Genomic DNA, 14,105 nt, shown 5'->3' with positions numbered 1-14,105 from the left:
TATTGCCCATCAATGTAACAGGATGTCTACAGATAACTGGCCTAATCGTCTTACTCGATGTTGCCTAGAGAGACCAACGCACACAACATGTCATCAGCTCCACCCACTGCTGCTGTCGTCTCTAGGTTTGACTATGTCAATCGCAATCATCGTAAGCATCATAACCGACATTTGCGGTATAGCTTATATAGAAGACGTGCTGGGAATTCAAAATATCTCCCTTGTCGTTGTTATGTGTCTGGATGGCCTTTCACAGATGGATCTGATACCGATCGCGGAAATCTCTCCGAACATTCCATCCGGACAAATCAGAGCAATTGTCATGATAAAATGGCCATACTCCACTTCACGTAATGAGATGGCTGTTGTACTTGCAGAGCCCAGCCTGAGACTACGCCGTGTAAATGGACAGGTAAAGGTGCGCTTTACCAATTCCAGCGCCCTGTCCCTAGCCATGACAGATATCACCATCGGTGACGAGGTGCTTCTGAGTTTGCAAGGCGCAGTAGTCGAGTGGAAAAGCCAGATTGAAAAGATCAAACGAGGGGTAGGATTTGGATTGTGCTATACGAAAGATGTGGTTGTACGAGTGCTGCGTAACGGTGTCGAGATTGCTGCCATCAACACTAGTGTTGATAAGTCACCTGACGTCCTAAGCTTACTGGGTAAGCATCATAGTGATAATGACATCCCACGAGGTCAAGTACGACGGTCAGCACATATCGAGGTAAGAAATAGCAAATCTGTGAAATGATTTTACGCCCATGACCTCTCTATAGTAAGAATAACGCTATGTAACTAAATATGTATTTCACCTCCTATCACCACATCCAGGCCTCGGGCGCTCTCCATGATTCCAGCATTGGATCGACTGGTGCCTGGACTTCTGGCGCATTCCGTTTTCCATGATCTGGGCTGTGCGTTTCTATCACTGTAACTAGACAGTCAGTCCTATGGGTCGGTACAATCTCCAGCCATATCTAGATTTTGCCCAGATTCTTTGCAACAAGGGATCCCGGGTAGGTTTTAGAGCCTGAAACTAATTAGATATACATCTTTTTAGGAGTATTTTGATAGAGCCATACTGTCAAGGTCATCAAGGAACTTCCTTGCACTTGCAGCACGCGTCGTTCCCTCACAAAAGACCCACACGTCAAACCTGTCACGATTGCATTGACTTGCGAATGTCTCGTCCCTAACCTTCGCCACAAGATGAGGTTGGTTCCATTTGCCCAACACTTTTCCAGAGTCATCAATTGTGCTGCAATTGCAGGCGCGATAAATCACTCCAGTCCGATCATTCTCGTTCCAGATCCCCGTATCGTCATTAACAAGTTTGGCTGAATGATTGATGCGACCGTTGCTGAGTGTGTAAACTAACGATTCCACTAATAGTTATGAGTGATAATTAGCGCAAGTCCCAAATTGTTAACATAAACATTCATCTGACACTAGGGGGACATACTCGTGTAGTGATGATTGTGATGGACAGAGAATGCGTAAAAAGCTACTTACTCTGAAAGAGCTATCGGAGACATCGAACGGCTTTGGTTTGAGAATATATAAGACCAAGAATCAGCTCAGGGGATTCTTCAAGTAATGACAGCGGCCGTGCGTCGGCTGCTGCCTGCTTGGCATTTATGCACTTTTATGGCTTAGCAAATCAGATTGTTAGTGCAGTATACATACTCCTGTCAGCACGACCAGGATATGTGTGTACGTTAAAACATCCGGACAATCATGGGGTTTAGAAGTGAAATTTACATACCGTCAGCGCTACTTAATGCACTCGATAGCAGTGACTGTCGTTCGCTCCACGCGTGCGCCTCTACAAAGACCAAAGACTCATAGAACGTGCCAGAAGAATAAGTCACATGACTAACCAGGATCAAGGTCACGTGAATAGATTTCAGATGACAAAGCTGAGCTTTTTGCGCTAAACTCTCATCGCGAATTTTGCTCATCGCTCTGGCAACGGAGAAACTTTCTAATCATCACGACAGAGCATTATTTACTATTTCGAGACAAGGATCCAAGACTTTCATATATGGGAAATCACTCAATGCGCCCGACGAGCAAATTTGAAATAAAATGGTTGCGTAGGCTGAGACGCCAGTTAAGGTGCGAAATGTCGTCGCCAGCAGATTGACGTCCCACAGCCGCACTACGATGTATTTTTCTATCTCAACCTGAGTCAGGTGTAGGATGTATGCAAGTGAAAATCGCAACAGATTATGAATATATTTCGATAAGTTTTTCTGTGTCTTATCTGCTTGCTCAAGAAATAGTGTTCCGCCACACCGGTTGTTCCGGTACGAAGGGATGCACGTTAGTATGGTCTGTGCGACCGGATCTGACACTTTCACGTTTCCAGTGACTTGCATTAGTGTCAGGTTCTTCCCAAGCGAAAACGCTTACTGTCCCCCGCCAAAACGCTCTTACATGCGTCATGCTAACACCGTTACCAGACGAAATGGCAGGGCAACAAACAAAGTCTGCTGTACCTACGTCTTCCAAGGATGTGCCCGCCTGGATGTGCTGAGCTGGCATCATCGCATTCAGAGTCCATGCGCCAGCGCAAGCATCTTAGTTACTCGACGAGGCCAGCGACACTTTTTGACTTCCTATATGCCTAGGCGAAATATTGGCGGGCGGTGTACGATGACCAAAATTTTGGCCGTGCTGTAGTTACTCCAGTCATTGAAGTGTCATCGTGGCAGGCCGCGAGCGATGTAGACAAGAGTGCATAGCTAATTATCTACATGATTTTCTTGCTGCAAAACGGCTCATGGTCATGATATATTCACTGCAATCTCGGTCTTAACTGAACACGCGCAACACCACAATGGTGTTGAGTTGAAAAGCTCGACTAGATGCAATTGGAGTCGTGCTCGCTTCCACAGAAGAAAAACAGCATTTCGCACGACCCGGATACACAATGGATGTCCCTCTTCATGGCCGCGGCAGCAAACGGCGTCCGTTACATCCCATATCACCAATACTCGAATTAGCTCGACAACGAATTCAGCCCCCGTTACGACCTGTTCTGCCTCAGCAGCCGATCCGTCAACCACAAATTGTCTTACCATGCATGATATACAATGTGGAGCCAGTCAGAAGACATAAAGCCGCTGCGAAGAATTGCCAAAAATACAGCCCTTAGACACGCAATATAGGCTTTAGTACATAGGTAATACGATGAGCCCACCGCTTCTTCTGCTATGTATGTTTTCATTCCTGCTAACCGCAAGGTAGTCTCACACGAGTATAAACCGTGGCGCATACAAACCATGGCTATAGAGGCATATCCGAAAGCCCGTGGCGCTCCAAGATGTTCTTTGCCATAGCCGACGATTGCACCAGGAGATCAACAAAATGAAAGCGCTACGGTCGACATCACCAATCGTTGATTGTCGGCGCTCGCGCAGCACGCATAGGCAGGGGAACGCGTGGTCGTGAGCGTAAGGCGACAGCGCAAGAGACAAAAGGCAATTCCAAGAGTGATATTGATCCGCATACTTAGGCCAACGGACCACTCAGCAGAATCCTGAATTACCGACAAAACGTTGGACTTGATAGTTGTAAGCTGACTACAACTGAAGATAATCATTGTCCTTGTCACGACTACGCCAGGTGAGGAGCAGACTATGCTAAGCGAAATTGAATCGCTACTTGTAATTTCACTTACGGTGATCAACGTCATCAGACAGAACAGCTTAAATAAGCTGCTTACATTTGTGTAAGGGTAGACATGTGGCCTGGATGCAATTCCAACAGTACCGCGACGCGCGCGTTGGTTAACTATGCAGTCTCTAGAGCTATCAATCGAACTACCATCTGATTGATACATGCTCCTGCACAATGCTTCGCTTTGCTGGAACAAATTACTGCGTGCCACAACACGTCTTTCCGATGGCCGATATTCACGAACCATGCACTGGTAATAGTGCGATGTATATCTACTAGCGTTTTTTTTATAAAAGAAACCGTTTCTGACTAAACGATTAATCCATGGTAACAGGATCAACATGTGAAGTCACTAATCAAATTATGCAAAATGCTGACATGGATATTCTGTGCCAAGTCTGTTTTTTCAAGATGTGGTATGACAGAGGAAATCCCATAACTTACATGGTTACACACCTTATTCATGTACATATGTATAAGCAGAACTACTTCCCATTTCTTATGTTCATTGCACCAGATTTCCTCTTTCTGCAGAACGGCTTTTGTACGTCTGTCTTTTCGTCTCACAAAGCAATACGATGATGTTTTTCAACGGGATTCTAGCTTTGGCTATGCTTAGTTGGCTGTCCGTAGTCCATGCAGCTTCTGGTGACTTCATGCAAGCAACTGTTGCCAGAACGCATACAGCATGTAGGAGTGAAGTACACATTGCCACCACGCCATCCTCTCTTCCTAGCAGCTCTGTGATACCGGTGGTCCCTAATGCTGACTATATGGTCGTTGTCGACAAGTGGCGCACTAAGATGGAAATGAAAACCCTTACACACAAGCGGCAGCTGGAGTTGAACGCTATGGACACTGTGACAGCGAGCAAAGGAGTCATGATCCACAAGCTCAATCCCGGCACGTTTGGTCAAGTCCTGGCCCCTGGTGATACCACCAATTTTGAACACGTTTTTGTAGGTGGTTGGCTGTGCGAGAAACCTGAAACCCCAGGGCTGGATGGCGTATGCCAGCGTGAGTCCGACGGCTGGGATTATAGAGGGCAAACCGGCCACGCAGAGATCTTGATGTCAAAAGACTTCTCTGAAATTGGATGTGCGCACTCTACTGGGATTTGGTGTTGCGATCTTGCATAGCCTGTAAGATCACTTGTACAACTCTATTGAGATGGGGTTGGAGGGGGGATAGGTGCGCAACATCATTCTTTAGCGGTTTTTTACTAACCTTGCATACTACTTACAACCATAGAAAATTGTTTTTTCTCTCTTAATATGAATGACCTGAGACTAACGCACACAATAATTGAACTAACGTTACTGTAGAATTTGCATGCCCAAGCCGGTCCCGCTTTATCTGCAACGATTGGAGAAACGTGAATTTCTAAGTAACTAGTTACTTATTATGGCTCATGTCGAAAAGCATCATGCTACTCATCACCGCTATCATTGCCATCGCCACTGTCCGGGCTGTCATCACGTTTGGTCCTTGTCAGCTAACTGGAGAAGAACGCGATAGTAATTATCGGGGCCTATAGCAAGGAACCGCTGGCCGTAGGGCCAGCTTATAATCCGTTGTAAGCATTGGGGGCGGGTAGGTGGGTCCTGAGAACCAGATTATTACTAGGGCCTGAGCACTAGGACTCTTTTCCGGTCACAATCTACTAGCTTCAGAACACTTCGTAGACAGTCGTGACAGCACGCCATAATTTAGTTTGAGAACACCTGCTAGTCTTTGATATATGGCTCTATTCAGTACATAACGCTCTTACTTTTGTGCTTACATCGACATCATCTCTCGGGCTGCATATGCAGCTGAATCAAAAAAAAATCATAGCAGCGTGCTTCACATGTGTGCGGATATGTAATTTATGAAGGCAGGGGTACGGGGAACCAAGGGACAGCATACTGATAACGAATTCCGTAATATCAGAAATAGCTCATCTGGCACTGGACAGACGATTGATAACTTTACTTCTCTTTACTTCTCTTGTGCGCAATCGCCAACTTTACAGCTATGTTCCCATATCGAGGGGCTTTTCTAGAATGATGTCCTTTCCAAATGAATCCCTATTAGGAATGGGAAGTTCCCAGGTATTACGAGGCGATGACACGCTGTCAGTGCTTCGTCCATTCATCTGGCTTCCCCGCCCCTGCTGTTCTCTACCCACTACAAATGACCCGAAGCTCAGCAGAAACATCGCGAGGGATAGGAGTGACAAGACTAGCCATAGTGTGCGCAAAGACATCTCAGTTACATGAGTCAGGATCTGCTTGTCTTCCGGACTCGACATCTGCTGGATCGAGTACATAAACTTGGTGGCGTATCTGGTCATGTTGTCAGCCTCGCTGCTGAACTTGGTCGATCCAAGATTGCTTCGCAACACGCGCTGAAACACAAGCCCAGCGATGACTAGGCCTGAGGCACTTCCCAAGTAGCGTGTGAAGATGAAAACCCTAGTCGCATTCTCCACGCGGGTGCTTTCTTGAGCGCTATATGCTAAGGCTGGTAGAAGAAGGCCGATGCCGAACCCGGAGAGCAGGTTCAGAGATACATCTGATGCAGCCGACTTCTCGGCACCGAGCAAGGCTAGCAGACCCATTCCAATCGCCGTACAGAACCAGCCGAGTAAAAGTGTGCTGCTGTGGTGCAGTCGGAGCCACCGCACAAGTACTAGTACGACCCCGGCACACGGAGCCATCATTAGCGTCTGTGGCAACAGGAAGATAGCCGTAGTGATCGCAGACCGCTCCTTGACAACTCGGTAGTATATGGGAAGAAAGAAGAGTAGCGCGTACATCTGCGGTGCGTTAGATGAAATATGTTCCCGGAGCTGCGTGGAGACCTACAAGCAATCCTAGCCAAAAAGCACCCCCAAAAATGATGATATTTTGTCTTTCTTTGAGCAACTTCAGACCATCTAAAGTCTCCCCGGAAACATGTCTGCTTCCTGGCGGAAATGAAGCGCTGGCTGACCACAGTTCCCTGACGATAAGCAGCAAAAGGAAGACGCCTCCAGTGGCGATCGGTGCAATCACTTGCCATTCATTCCATCTATAGAGGCTACCAGCAAAGCTCAAGCCCACGAGCAAAGGTACAACGGACATTATAAAGAGTGTAATATCTATAAAAACCATATCTGAAAGTTTCTTAGTAGGAGGTTCAGTATTGGGAATATCCCTGCTGTTGCGCGCAGAGGCTTTGGGTTCTGGCGAAGTGTCTCGGCCAGGGACGTCGCTACAGTTGTATACAAGCACACCAAGTACAATGCACGTGGGTATGTTGAGACGAAAAATCCAGCGCTAATATGGTGATCAGCTCACGTCTTTGAAGCAGGGGACATTCGTTACCCATTGATGGTTGTTGCTTAGCGCAGCGCCAATGAAAGGACCGCAGATGGTGCCAGCGGCGGCGAAAAAACTTATTGCAGCTAAAAACTTGACTGCATTCGAAGATTCGGACCCACTCAGATTTTTCATTTGGTCGTAGACGGCATAAGAGAGCGTCGTGAGCCCTCCAGCGCCAAGGCCCTGCACAGTGCGTCCTATTAGCAGTAGCGGCAGCCCATCTGCGCTCTCACAGAGAAGCGACCCAATGCCCAGCATCACGATAGACGCCAGAACAAGGCTTTTGAAGATGAATATATCAAAGAGCCGGGAAACGATAGGCTGCACCAAGCACATGGAAAGCAAGTACGCGGCTCCTACCCAGAAGCTCTCGGTGGCATTACCTCCGAGATCTCCCGTGATGGTCTATTGTGTACTGTCTTAGATTCGGATGTGTATTTAGAGGCACAACTTACAGAAACGGCAAGAACGATGCCGGTAGCATCAATAGCAACCAAGAAAGTGGAACTAAGCAGCAACACCTGCAGCATAGCAGTTGGCACCGCCATGCTTTCAGTTGCGGACTTCTGACTGTATCTGGAATGAAAACCAGAAGACTTTACTACAAAAATACGATGTTTTTAGTCTTTTTGGAAGCGAGAACGCTTGTGGGTCACGATAGACCCAATGTTGTGCGAAGAGTCGATAATCGCGAATGGTCTGGGAGACAGATACCTAGTCTTTGGTCACTCCTTCCGATAGAAAACATGGCTAACTAGAGTGATTACCCTCCCCTTATGCTGCTGACTAGTGAGCATACCGGCATTCAAGACCTGTTGACGCTTCTCGTGTAAAAGGCTTATAACTAACTAGTTGTAAGCATGAATGGCTACATAGCGGGTGAATAAGAGGATCACGGTACGTGCTAGTTGCTTGTTACCTTTTGTCTTGCCCTGAACTTTGTCAGTCACAACTATCCAGTTAGTAGACCTTAGCTTGCCTCTGATTTCTCTATTGTGACTGGCATGCGTAATCCAAGACACTTCGGACATCCTATACTGGCTTTCCTGTGTCCTGTAGGCAATCTACGAGCTCCAGGTTCACTAGTTAATAGAGTACTGCATTTTGGGGTGCTTCGCTGGTGACATAGAGAGGAAGCGCGCTGTGTAAACAGCATGGCTGGTAATTTCATCTCACAATCGGGTGTAACGGAACAACCGCCGTAACGGACAAAAATACAGTTACTTTGACTGTGCAGCAACACCATAGCCTGCAACCATCGTGGAATTTATATTGGCATACCCAGGGATATACTAGAGTCAATTCCGAGTCGATGTATGCCAGCCAATACAAAATCGTAATTGTGCAGATATCTTCCCTCTAGATATGCGAAAACACTTGCTATATCTTAACAATGCGCCTCACGAGATATAAGGCTACTATTATTAACGTGCATCCCTTCGTGACGGAACAACCGGTGTGGCGGAACACTATTTCTTAAGCAAGTACATAAGAGCAGGAAACGCTTATAGAAACATGTTCAAAATCTCTGATTGTTTTTACTTGCATATATCCTACATATGACTAATGTTCAGATGGAAAAATACGCAATGGTGTGGCTACATATCGACGATACGCTGGCTGCATGCACACGCAGTGTGCACTAAGCTTTTTCCAGTATAGCGCAGGCGGCAGCTGAAACCAAGCCTCCCTGTCAGCAGTTCATATATAAAGTAGACCTGCTTCGCATCTTTACAACAGAGCTTACCACCTTTTCCGAAAACATCTAGTAATTATGCATATTCTCACTATTGGACACAACCTCGAGCATTTTGAAGCCACTCCAACGATGGCTATTACATCTCATCTCGCTGCTGTCAGCGGCGCTGGCCAAAGACTGGGAGAACCGAGCACGACAGGCAGCCGAAGCTGGTGGCTTGCCGCTTCCGCAAACGAGCTGGCTAGGGTTGCGCAAAAGGCTGAAACTAACTACAAATAGATAACTTCATGGAGCTGGCGTACAAAGCAGATAGTGTCAATAGCGTCAACAGCGCAAGAAAGTAAGAGAGTCAAGCAAAGCAGGCGGCTAGAGTGGGTGGTTCGCATGTCTCACAAATTCTTGAAGGGGAGTCATCACTTTATGTTGCTAATTTGTCCTGTGTTAACGCTAAGTTAATTAACCCGACTTTGTTTGATAAACATACTATTTATTTACATGGAATCAATTAGCTTAACTAACCTATTCTTACACCTATTGCCTCTTAGTCCTTGTGAGGCTTTTAGGGGTTTTCTGATCAAGGATTGATTTGGATCACTGTGATAAAAGACTGTGATAAACTTGATAGTGGAAACTGATCGTATTGATTGCTCTGTCCTGCGCTCTAGCGGCGCGTAGGCGCGCCGCCTTATGAGCGCAGTCGCTATTGCTTTTTGTCTCAGGTAGGCGGCTGAGTATCAGCCTTGCCTAGGGATAGGCCTTGGCACTCGGCTCTGATCGGCCCGGATCACAGAATCCAGGTGCTCGATCACACCCGGATTCTGTCACTTATCTGACAGTCCTACTATCCCGTCTATCCCATCTCGTGATCCCTTAGCAGGATGTTTAGGATGGCTTGCCATCCTAGATTCTATTGCCATCCCGAGCTTAGCGGGATGTCTTATCTTGGTGGGATGGCACATCACGTGACTCCAAGCCCCACGACGGCCATTACCTTCTGACGTGGACGTGGTTGGCCTCCAACCTCGTCGTCCCTTGTCAAGGAGAGAATCCTTCCTGTTACTTGTAACACCTACCCCACTCCAGTTGCAACAAATGACTAATATCCCCCACTGTGTAACGAGAATCACCCTGTAACGAGATGATTTTACCGTTCGGTCGTCCTAAGTCACTCCCACACGAGTCTTTGAAGTCGCAGCTAGTATATCGCCATTCTTTGGCCAGTCCTGCACTTAGCATAGGTGTGCGATTGGAAAATTACCGCTCTGTTGGTCATGCTGTCGATGGTTTCGTTACTGGTTCTAGATCCTCTCCGGCCGCACAACCCCGGTTTGCGCACAGCTTTCAGCAGACCTGCAGCTTTCGGAGCCATTCAACAGTACTCTTGGGTATAACCAAAAGGTTCCCAACTTTTGAAGTTGTTATGCCTTCGATGTTCGTGCTTCCGAGAGTTTCGCCGAGCAGAATGAGGGGTCTTAGCGTCCTGCAGCCTTAGCGTGTATGAGATACGGCTCGATATAGCTTAGTGTAACATATCTACTGCACTGTATCTTAACGCTATCACATCTGTGGCGCAGGGCTAAGGGAGTTTGTCTAGTTTGCGGAACTGTGTCTAGTCCACTACCTCACAGGCGCTCAATGCCTTAGGCGCTCTCTCCTACATCATCATCACGGATAATGACAGCCAAGTATTGACGGAAGGCCTTTCTGAAGGCATGCCTAACACTTTCTCTGCCTAGCTGCACAAGGCAACATTCCACTGTCCACTCTCCATCGTGCACGTGGACGACGCTCGAGAAAAGCCAAAGCCTAAAGCGAATAGTACTCTACCACGTGCGAAAAGAACGCTGTTGTTGATTAACTTACATGAATACCCTCGGACGCGAATGAACTATGTAGCCAATTATAAAAGCGTTTTCCTGCGACCTATCCTAGTCACCGGTTTTCAGCTCCGCCTATTTAAACAGTTGTTGTTCTAGATCACTTCTTTCCCCTTACCCCGCACCTCTTCTCCCCTTCTACCCCACATCTCTTCTTGCCTCCTTCCTCCTATCTCAAAGCACGCTCTGCAAAACAAAAGATCAGTATGGTTATAGTAGTTGGCACCGGTGGCGGCGCAGCGGCTGTTGCTGGGGTCGTTGCCCCTAAAGCTGCTGCAGTCACTGCTGCCCTCGTTTCCGAAGGCGCTCTCGCTGTTGGCAGCGCGGCCGGCAGCGTCGCCGTTGCTGAGGGTGCACTTACGACAGCTATCGTCGCCGAAAGCGCTGTGACTGCTTTGACGGGGTTGACTGCTACCCAGTTTTGGAATCCAGTGGGATGGGCCATTGGAGGCGTACTTGTTGGTGCCAGTCAACAAGCTTCGCAGGCTGTGACTTGGGGCTGCTACAAGCCTATTATTGGCGAGGTTGATACCAAAGAAACATCGATCAAGCCAACAACGCTCGCAAATCTAGCAGCGCATCCAGAGGTTCGACAGGTGTTTGTCTATGCAAGCGCTGTATCTGCCAACCTCCCCAACGTTGAAATCAGAAACAGAGCCGGAGAATACTACTTGCTACGTGGCGTTGTTCTTCCATGGGGTTCAGCTGCATATCATGCGGAGCGAATCGATGAATCGATCTACACCATCTCTTCATCGGCGACTTGACGGGGGTCTGCGATTACCGGTGGATGGAAAGAGAAGTCTCGAGATTGTCTTATTTAGAGTCTTATTATGATTGCGAAGGAGGGTTTTTTTCGCAAGGAATGTCTAGGCGGTACTGGAGATATTCTGTTGGAGCCTCTCTTTATGTATGCTGCTCACTTTGTCATTTTTCTGGCCCATGTTCGACCATGTCAGCTGCTGTCTACGGTGATGAGGTCAATATGTAACGTTAGGCTCGAAATGCGAGACATCGATTCAAGGTGCACGCGGAGGAACTTCGGACGACAGTGTCACATGCCTACTAGTTAGTTATCTGTCTAGTTATGCTTACAAAGCTTTCAGCCACACCTTAGTTCAATTCTCAACGTGGCTTATAGTAGTTAACTAGTTACGGGTTATTTATTATGTAAGACGTGCTAACGTGTTGAGGATAACCTCGCTCAGATCGCTTCGCTAGAAATACTGACTAGGGGTGTCGGCATTGGATGAATTACCCTTGCATTACCGCCACAGGGCTGAGGATGGCTTATCAGCGTGTTGGCGCGGTTGGAGGGCTATGTACTACTATATTATGATCGTGTTGAGTCGTCCGGGCTTCATAGTAATTAGGTCTGTAGCAGAGGAGTCCTGCTACGTCGCGAAATGAGGCGCTTCGCAAATGAGGCGCGAAGGCGACGACGACTCGGTAATTTTCTAGTAGTAAGCGGTTAGGCGATAGAGGACAAGCCTCTGCACGTAACCCAAGCGATGCAGTACGATTATCGAGACGTAGCGAGGGGTTTCATTGCTTTGAAGTCTAAGTACATATGACTTTTCTCGTTACGGGGTGGTTCTCGCTACATGGTGGGGGATATTACTAACTATAGCCCCATACCCCACTGCCATCCCACCACCGCCATCGCCACCACAATTTTCGCATGGTCACGACACCCTAAAACTTGTGGTAGACCCTAACTGCTCTGTCCGGAATATGACCAAGGACAATCCACTCGTGCTTCGAATTGTGCCAGGCATATCTAGGGATAATCATGCCCAGCTTATCGGCTAGACGTCTGACATTGCGATACTCCACACGCATATTACTAGCATTCACATCGATCTCGTAGATGGTTACATTCTTCTTTCCCTCTCTAACACGCTGCTCTGCTTGTTTCCGCACTACACGCTTGCTACTGTACGTTGAAATGAAGGGAGAAGCGCGTCTGACCCACCAACGGAGATGGCCTCCGAACACCCAACGCAGCGTGTCATCGTCCGAATTAAAAGTGATGCCGCTGTCTTGGTCCTCCGCCCATATACCCTCTCCTTCAAAGTACTTACCGCGAGAGCCGTCATATATAATTCGCCACAACATCGTCGAAGCCGTTATCGTGCACAAAAGTCCTGTCGTGGCATGGCGGGGTAACGCTTTGTGAGGAATGGGGACGTGCCTCGACGCGCGAACGCGATACGCTTTTTAATCACATGTCCTTGGCGCGCCCCGCACTGACGCCTTCCGAAGTTTCCCCGCCCAGCTTGTCCCACTCGAACCCGACATCCAATCCACAGGTGAAGCTTTGCTTATTATTTTGAGCTTACCCCTATTCGACGACTAGCTTTGTGATCAAAATCATGTCAGCACTTCTGATTGGTGCATTAGATACAGAGGTACCAGGCCGTGTGGCGATCACGCATGAATCAGTTCACCGACCAGCCCTTACCGCTGGTGAGCAGGCTTGGATGATTCTATCGAATACCTAGACGTATACAGAAGCGATAGATGCGTTGCGACGGATGGAACTGATGGTTGTGGTCGTATAACTCGTGAGGCGCATTATTGAAATGGAGCAGGTGTCTTCGCACATCTGGAGGGAAGGTATCTACACGATTGTAATTTTTGTATTGGTGGGCATACATCGACTCAGAATCAACCCTAGTACATACCTGGGTAGGCCAACATGGTTTTCACGATGATTGCAGGCTATGATGTTGCTGTAAAGTCAAAGTACCTGTGATTTTGTCCATTACGGCGGTTGTTCCGTTACGAAGGGATGTACGTTAGCTCTATCTGTCGCAACGTATCAATCGCCTCCGTAGACATCTAGGTTTTTAATACAATCGTCCAGGCCTGCTCAGCAGCTGTAAGGGCTGATCTATTGATTGAATCGTGCGTGATCGCCCCATGGTCTGGTACCTTTGTATTTGACACACCAATCAGCAGTGCTGACAGTCTTGATTGCTGAGCTAGCTGGAAGGAGGTAAGCTTAAAATCGATAGTTACGTGCTAGTCACTTGACTGTTGAAGCTTACTAGATAAGTATAACAGGGATAACTAAGAGCAAAAACACGGCAGACAACAAGAAATCACTTTTTGGAATTACCGTCACAAAAAACCGGAAGTCCACCCGCCAGTGGCCGCAACGGTCTTTGCTGAAAGTATTACGGACACAAGGCATGAGGCATCCATGCCTCTACGAGTCTTGAATTGCGCTGCACACACGAGGCATCGAGTGGTTATGGCATACATATGCAAATACAGTTCACGGAACATGAACATACGCACAAGACGTCATTTCTAGAGACGAAACGTACATAATCGTCACTAGATGGAAGCCAGACAACGGCAGACCCATAGGGATAAATGGCTCTTTCGAGAGTGAAGTGGGGCGGTGCAGACTCATGCCCGCGTCGCGTCGACTGTCTACAATGTCTATCATGTGGGCATAGCTGTGAATATCATGACTTAAATCGA

At 47.6% G+C, this 14,105-nt stretch overlaps 5 protein-coding genes across 5 annotated transcripts; 3 read left to right on the top strand and 2 right to left on the bottom strand.

Moving 5' to 3' along the window:
• Positions 1-133: 133 nt before the first annotated feature.
• On the top strand, positions 134-2,542 carry PSV08DRAFT_355028 (uncharacterized protein; the record flags this gene model as incomplete). Its single annotated transcript, XM_066092888.1, has 2 exons — positions 134-665; positions 2,469-2,542. The coding sequence occupies 2 exons, from the start codon at positions 134-136 to the stop codon at positions 2,540-2,542; spliced, it is 606 nt and encodes a 201-aa protein (XP_065948313.1).
• Positions 2,543-4,265: 1,723 nt separating this feature from the next.
• PSV08DRAFT_250608 (Transglycosylase-like domain protein) lies at positions 4,266-4,826 on the top strand (the record flags this gene model as incomplete). Its single annotated transcript, XM_066092408.1, has 1 exon — positions 4,266-4,826. One exon carries the CDS (start codon positions 4,266-4,268, stop codon positions 4,824-4,826), a length of 561 nt encoding a protein of 186 aa, XP_065948312.1.
• Positions 4,827-5,701: 875 nt separating this feature from the next.
• On the bottom strand, positions 5,702-7,582 carry PSV08DRAFT_373586 (major facilitator superfamily; the record flags this gene model as incomplete). The annotated part of the gene is made up of 5 exons (XM_014221453.2): positions 5,702-5,756; positions 5,907-6,487; positions 6,537-6,989; positions 7,038-7,439; positions 7,490-7,582. 5 exons carry the CDS (start codon positions 7,580-7,582, stop codon positions 5,702-5,704), a joined length of 1,584 nt encoding a protein of 527 aa, XP_014076928.2.
• A 3,170-nt stretch (positions 7,583-10,752) lies between these two features.
• PSV08DRAFT_326059 (uncharacterized protein) lies at positions 10,753-11,731 on the top strand. Its single transcript, XM_014216979.1, has one exon. It carries the CDS (start codon positions 10,817-10,819, stop codon positions 11,375-11,377), a length of 561 nt encoding a protein of 186 aa, XP_014072454.1. The 5' UTR covers positions 10,753-10,816; the 3' UTR covers positions 11,378-11,731.
• A 574-nt stretch (positions 11,732-12,305) lies between these two features.
• On the bottom strand, positions 12,306-12,794 carry PSV08DRAFT_404488 (uncharacterized protein; the record flags this gene model as incomplete). Its single annotated transcript, XM_014216980.2, has 1 exon — positions 12,306-12,794. The coding sequence occupies exon 1, from the start codon at positions 12,726-12,728 to the stop codon at positions 12,306-12,308; it is 423 nt and encodes a 140-aa protein (XP_014072455.1). The 5' UTR covers positions 12,729-12,794.
• Between the last annotated feature and the right edge of the window lie 1,311 nt (positions 12,795-14,105).

This window comes from Bipolaris maydis (genome assembly GCF_028858645.1).
Source record: "Bipolaris maydis strain C4 unplaced genomic scaffold PSV08scaffold_13, whole genome shotgun sequence".
Classification (NCBI taxonomy): Eukaryota; Fungi; Ascomycota; class Dothideomycetes; order Pleosporales; family Pleosporaceae; genus Bipolaris; species Bipolaris maydis.
The sequence above is the reverse complement of the archived record's forward strand: the minus strand, read 5'-3'. Positions and strand labels throughout refer to the sequence as shown.

Excerpts from the sequence above, each read along its gene's own strand:
- PSV08DRAFT_326059 (XM_014216979.1), top strand. The coding sequence starts at position 10,817 with ATGGTTATAGTAGTTGGCACCGGTGGCGGCGCAGCGGCTGTTGCTGGG.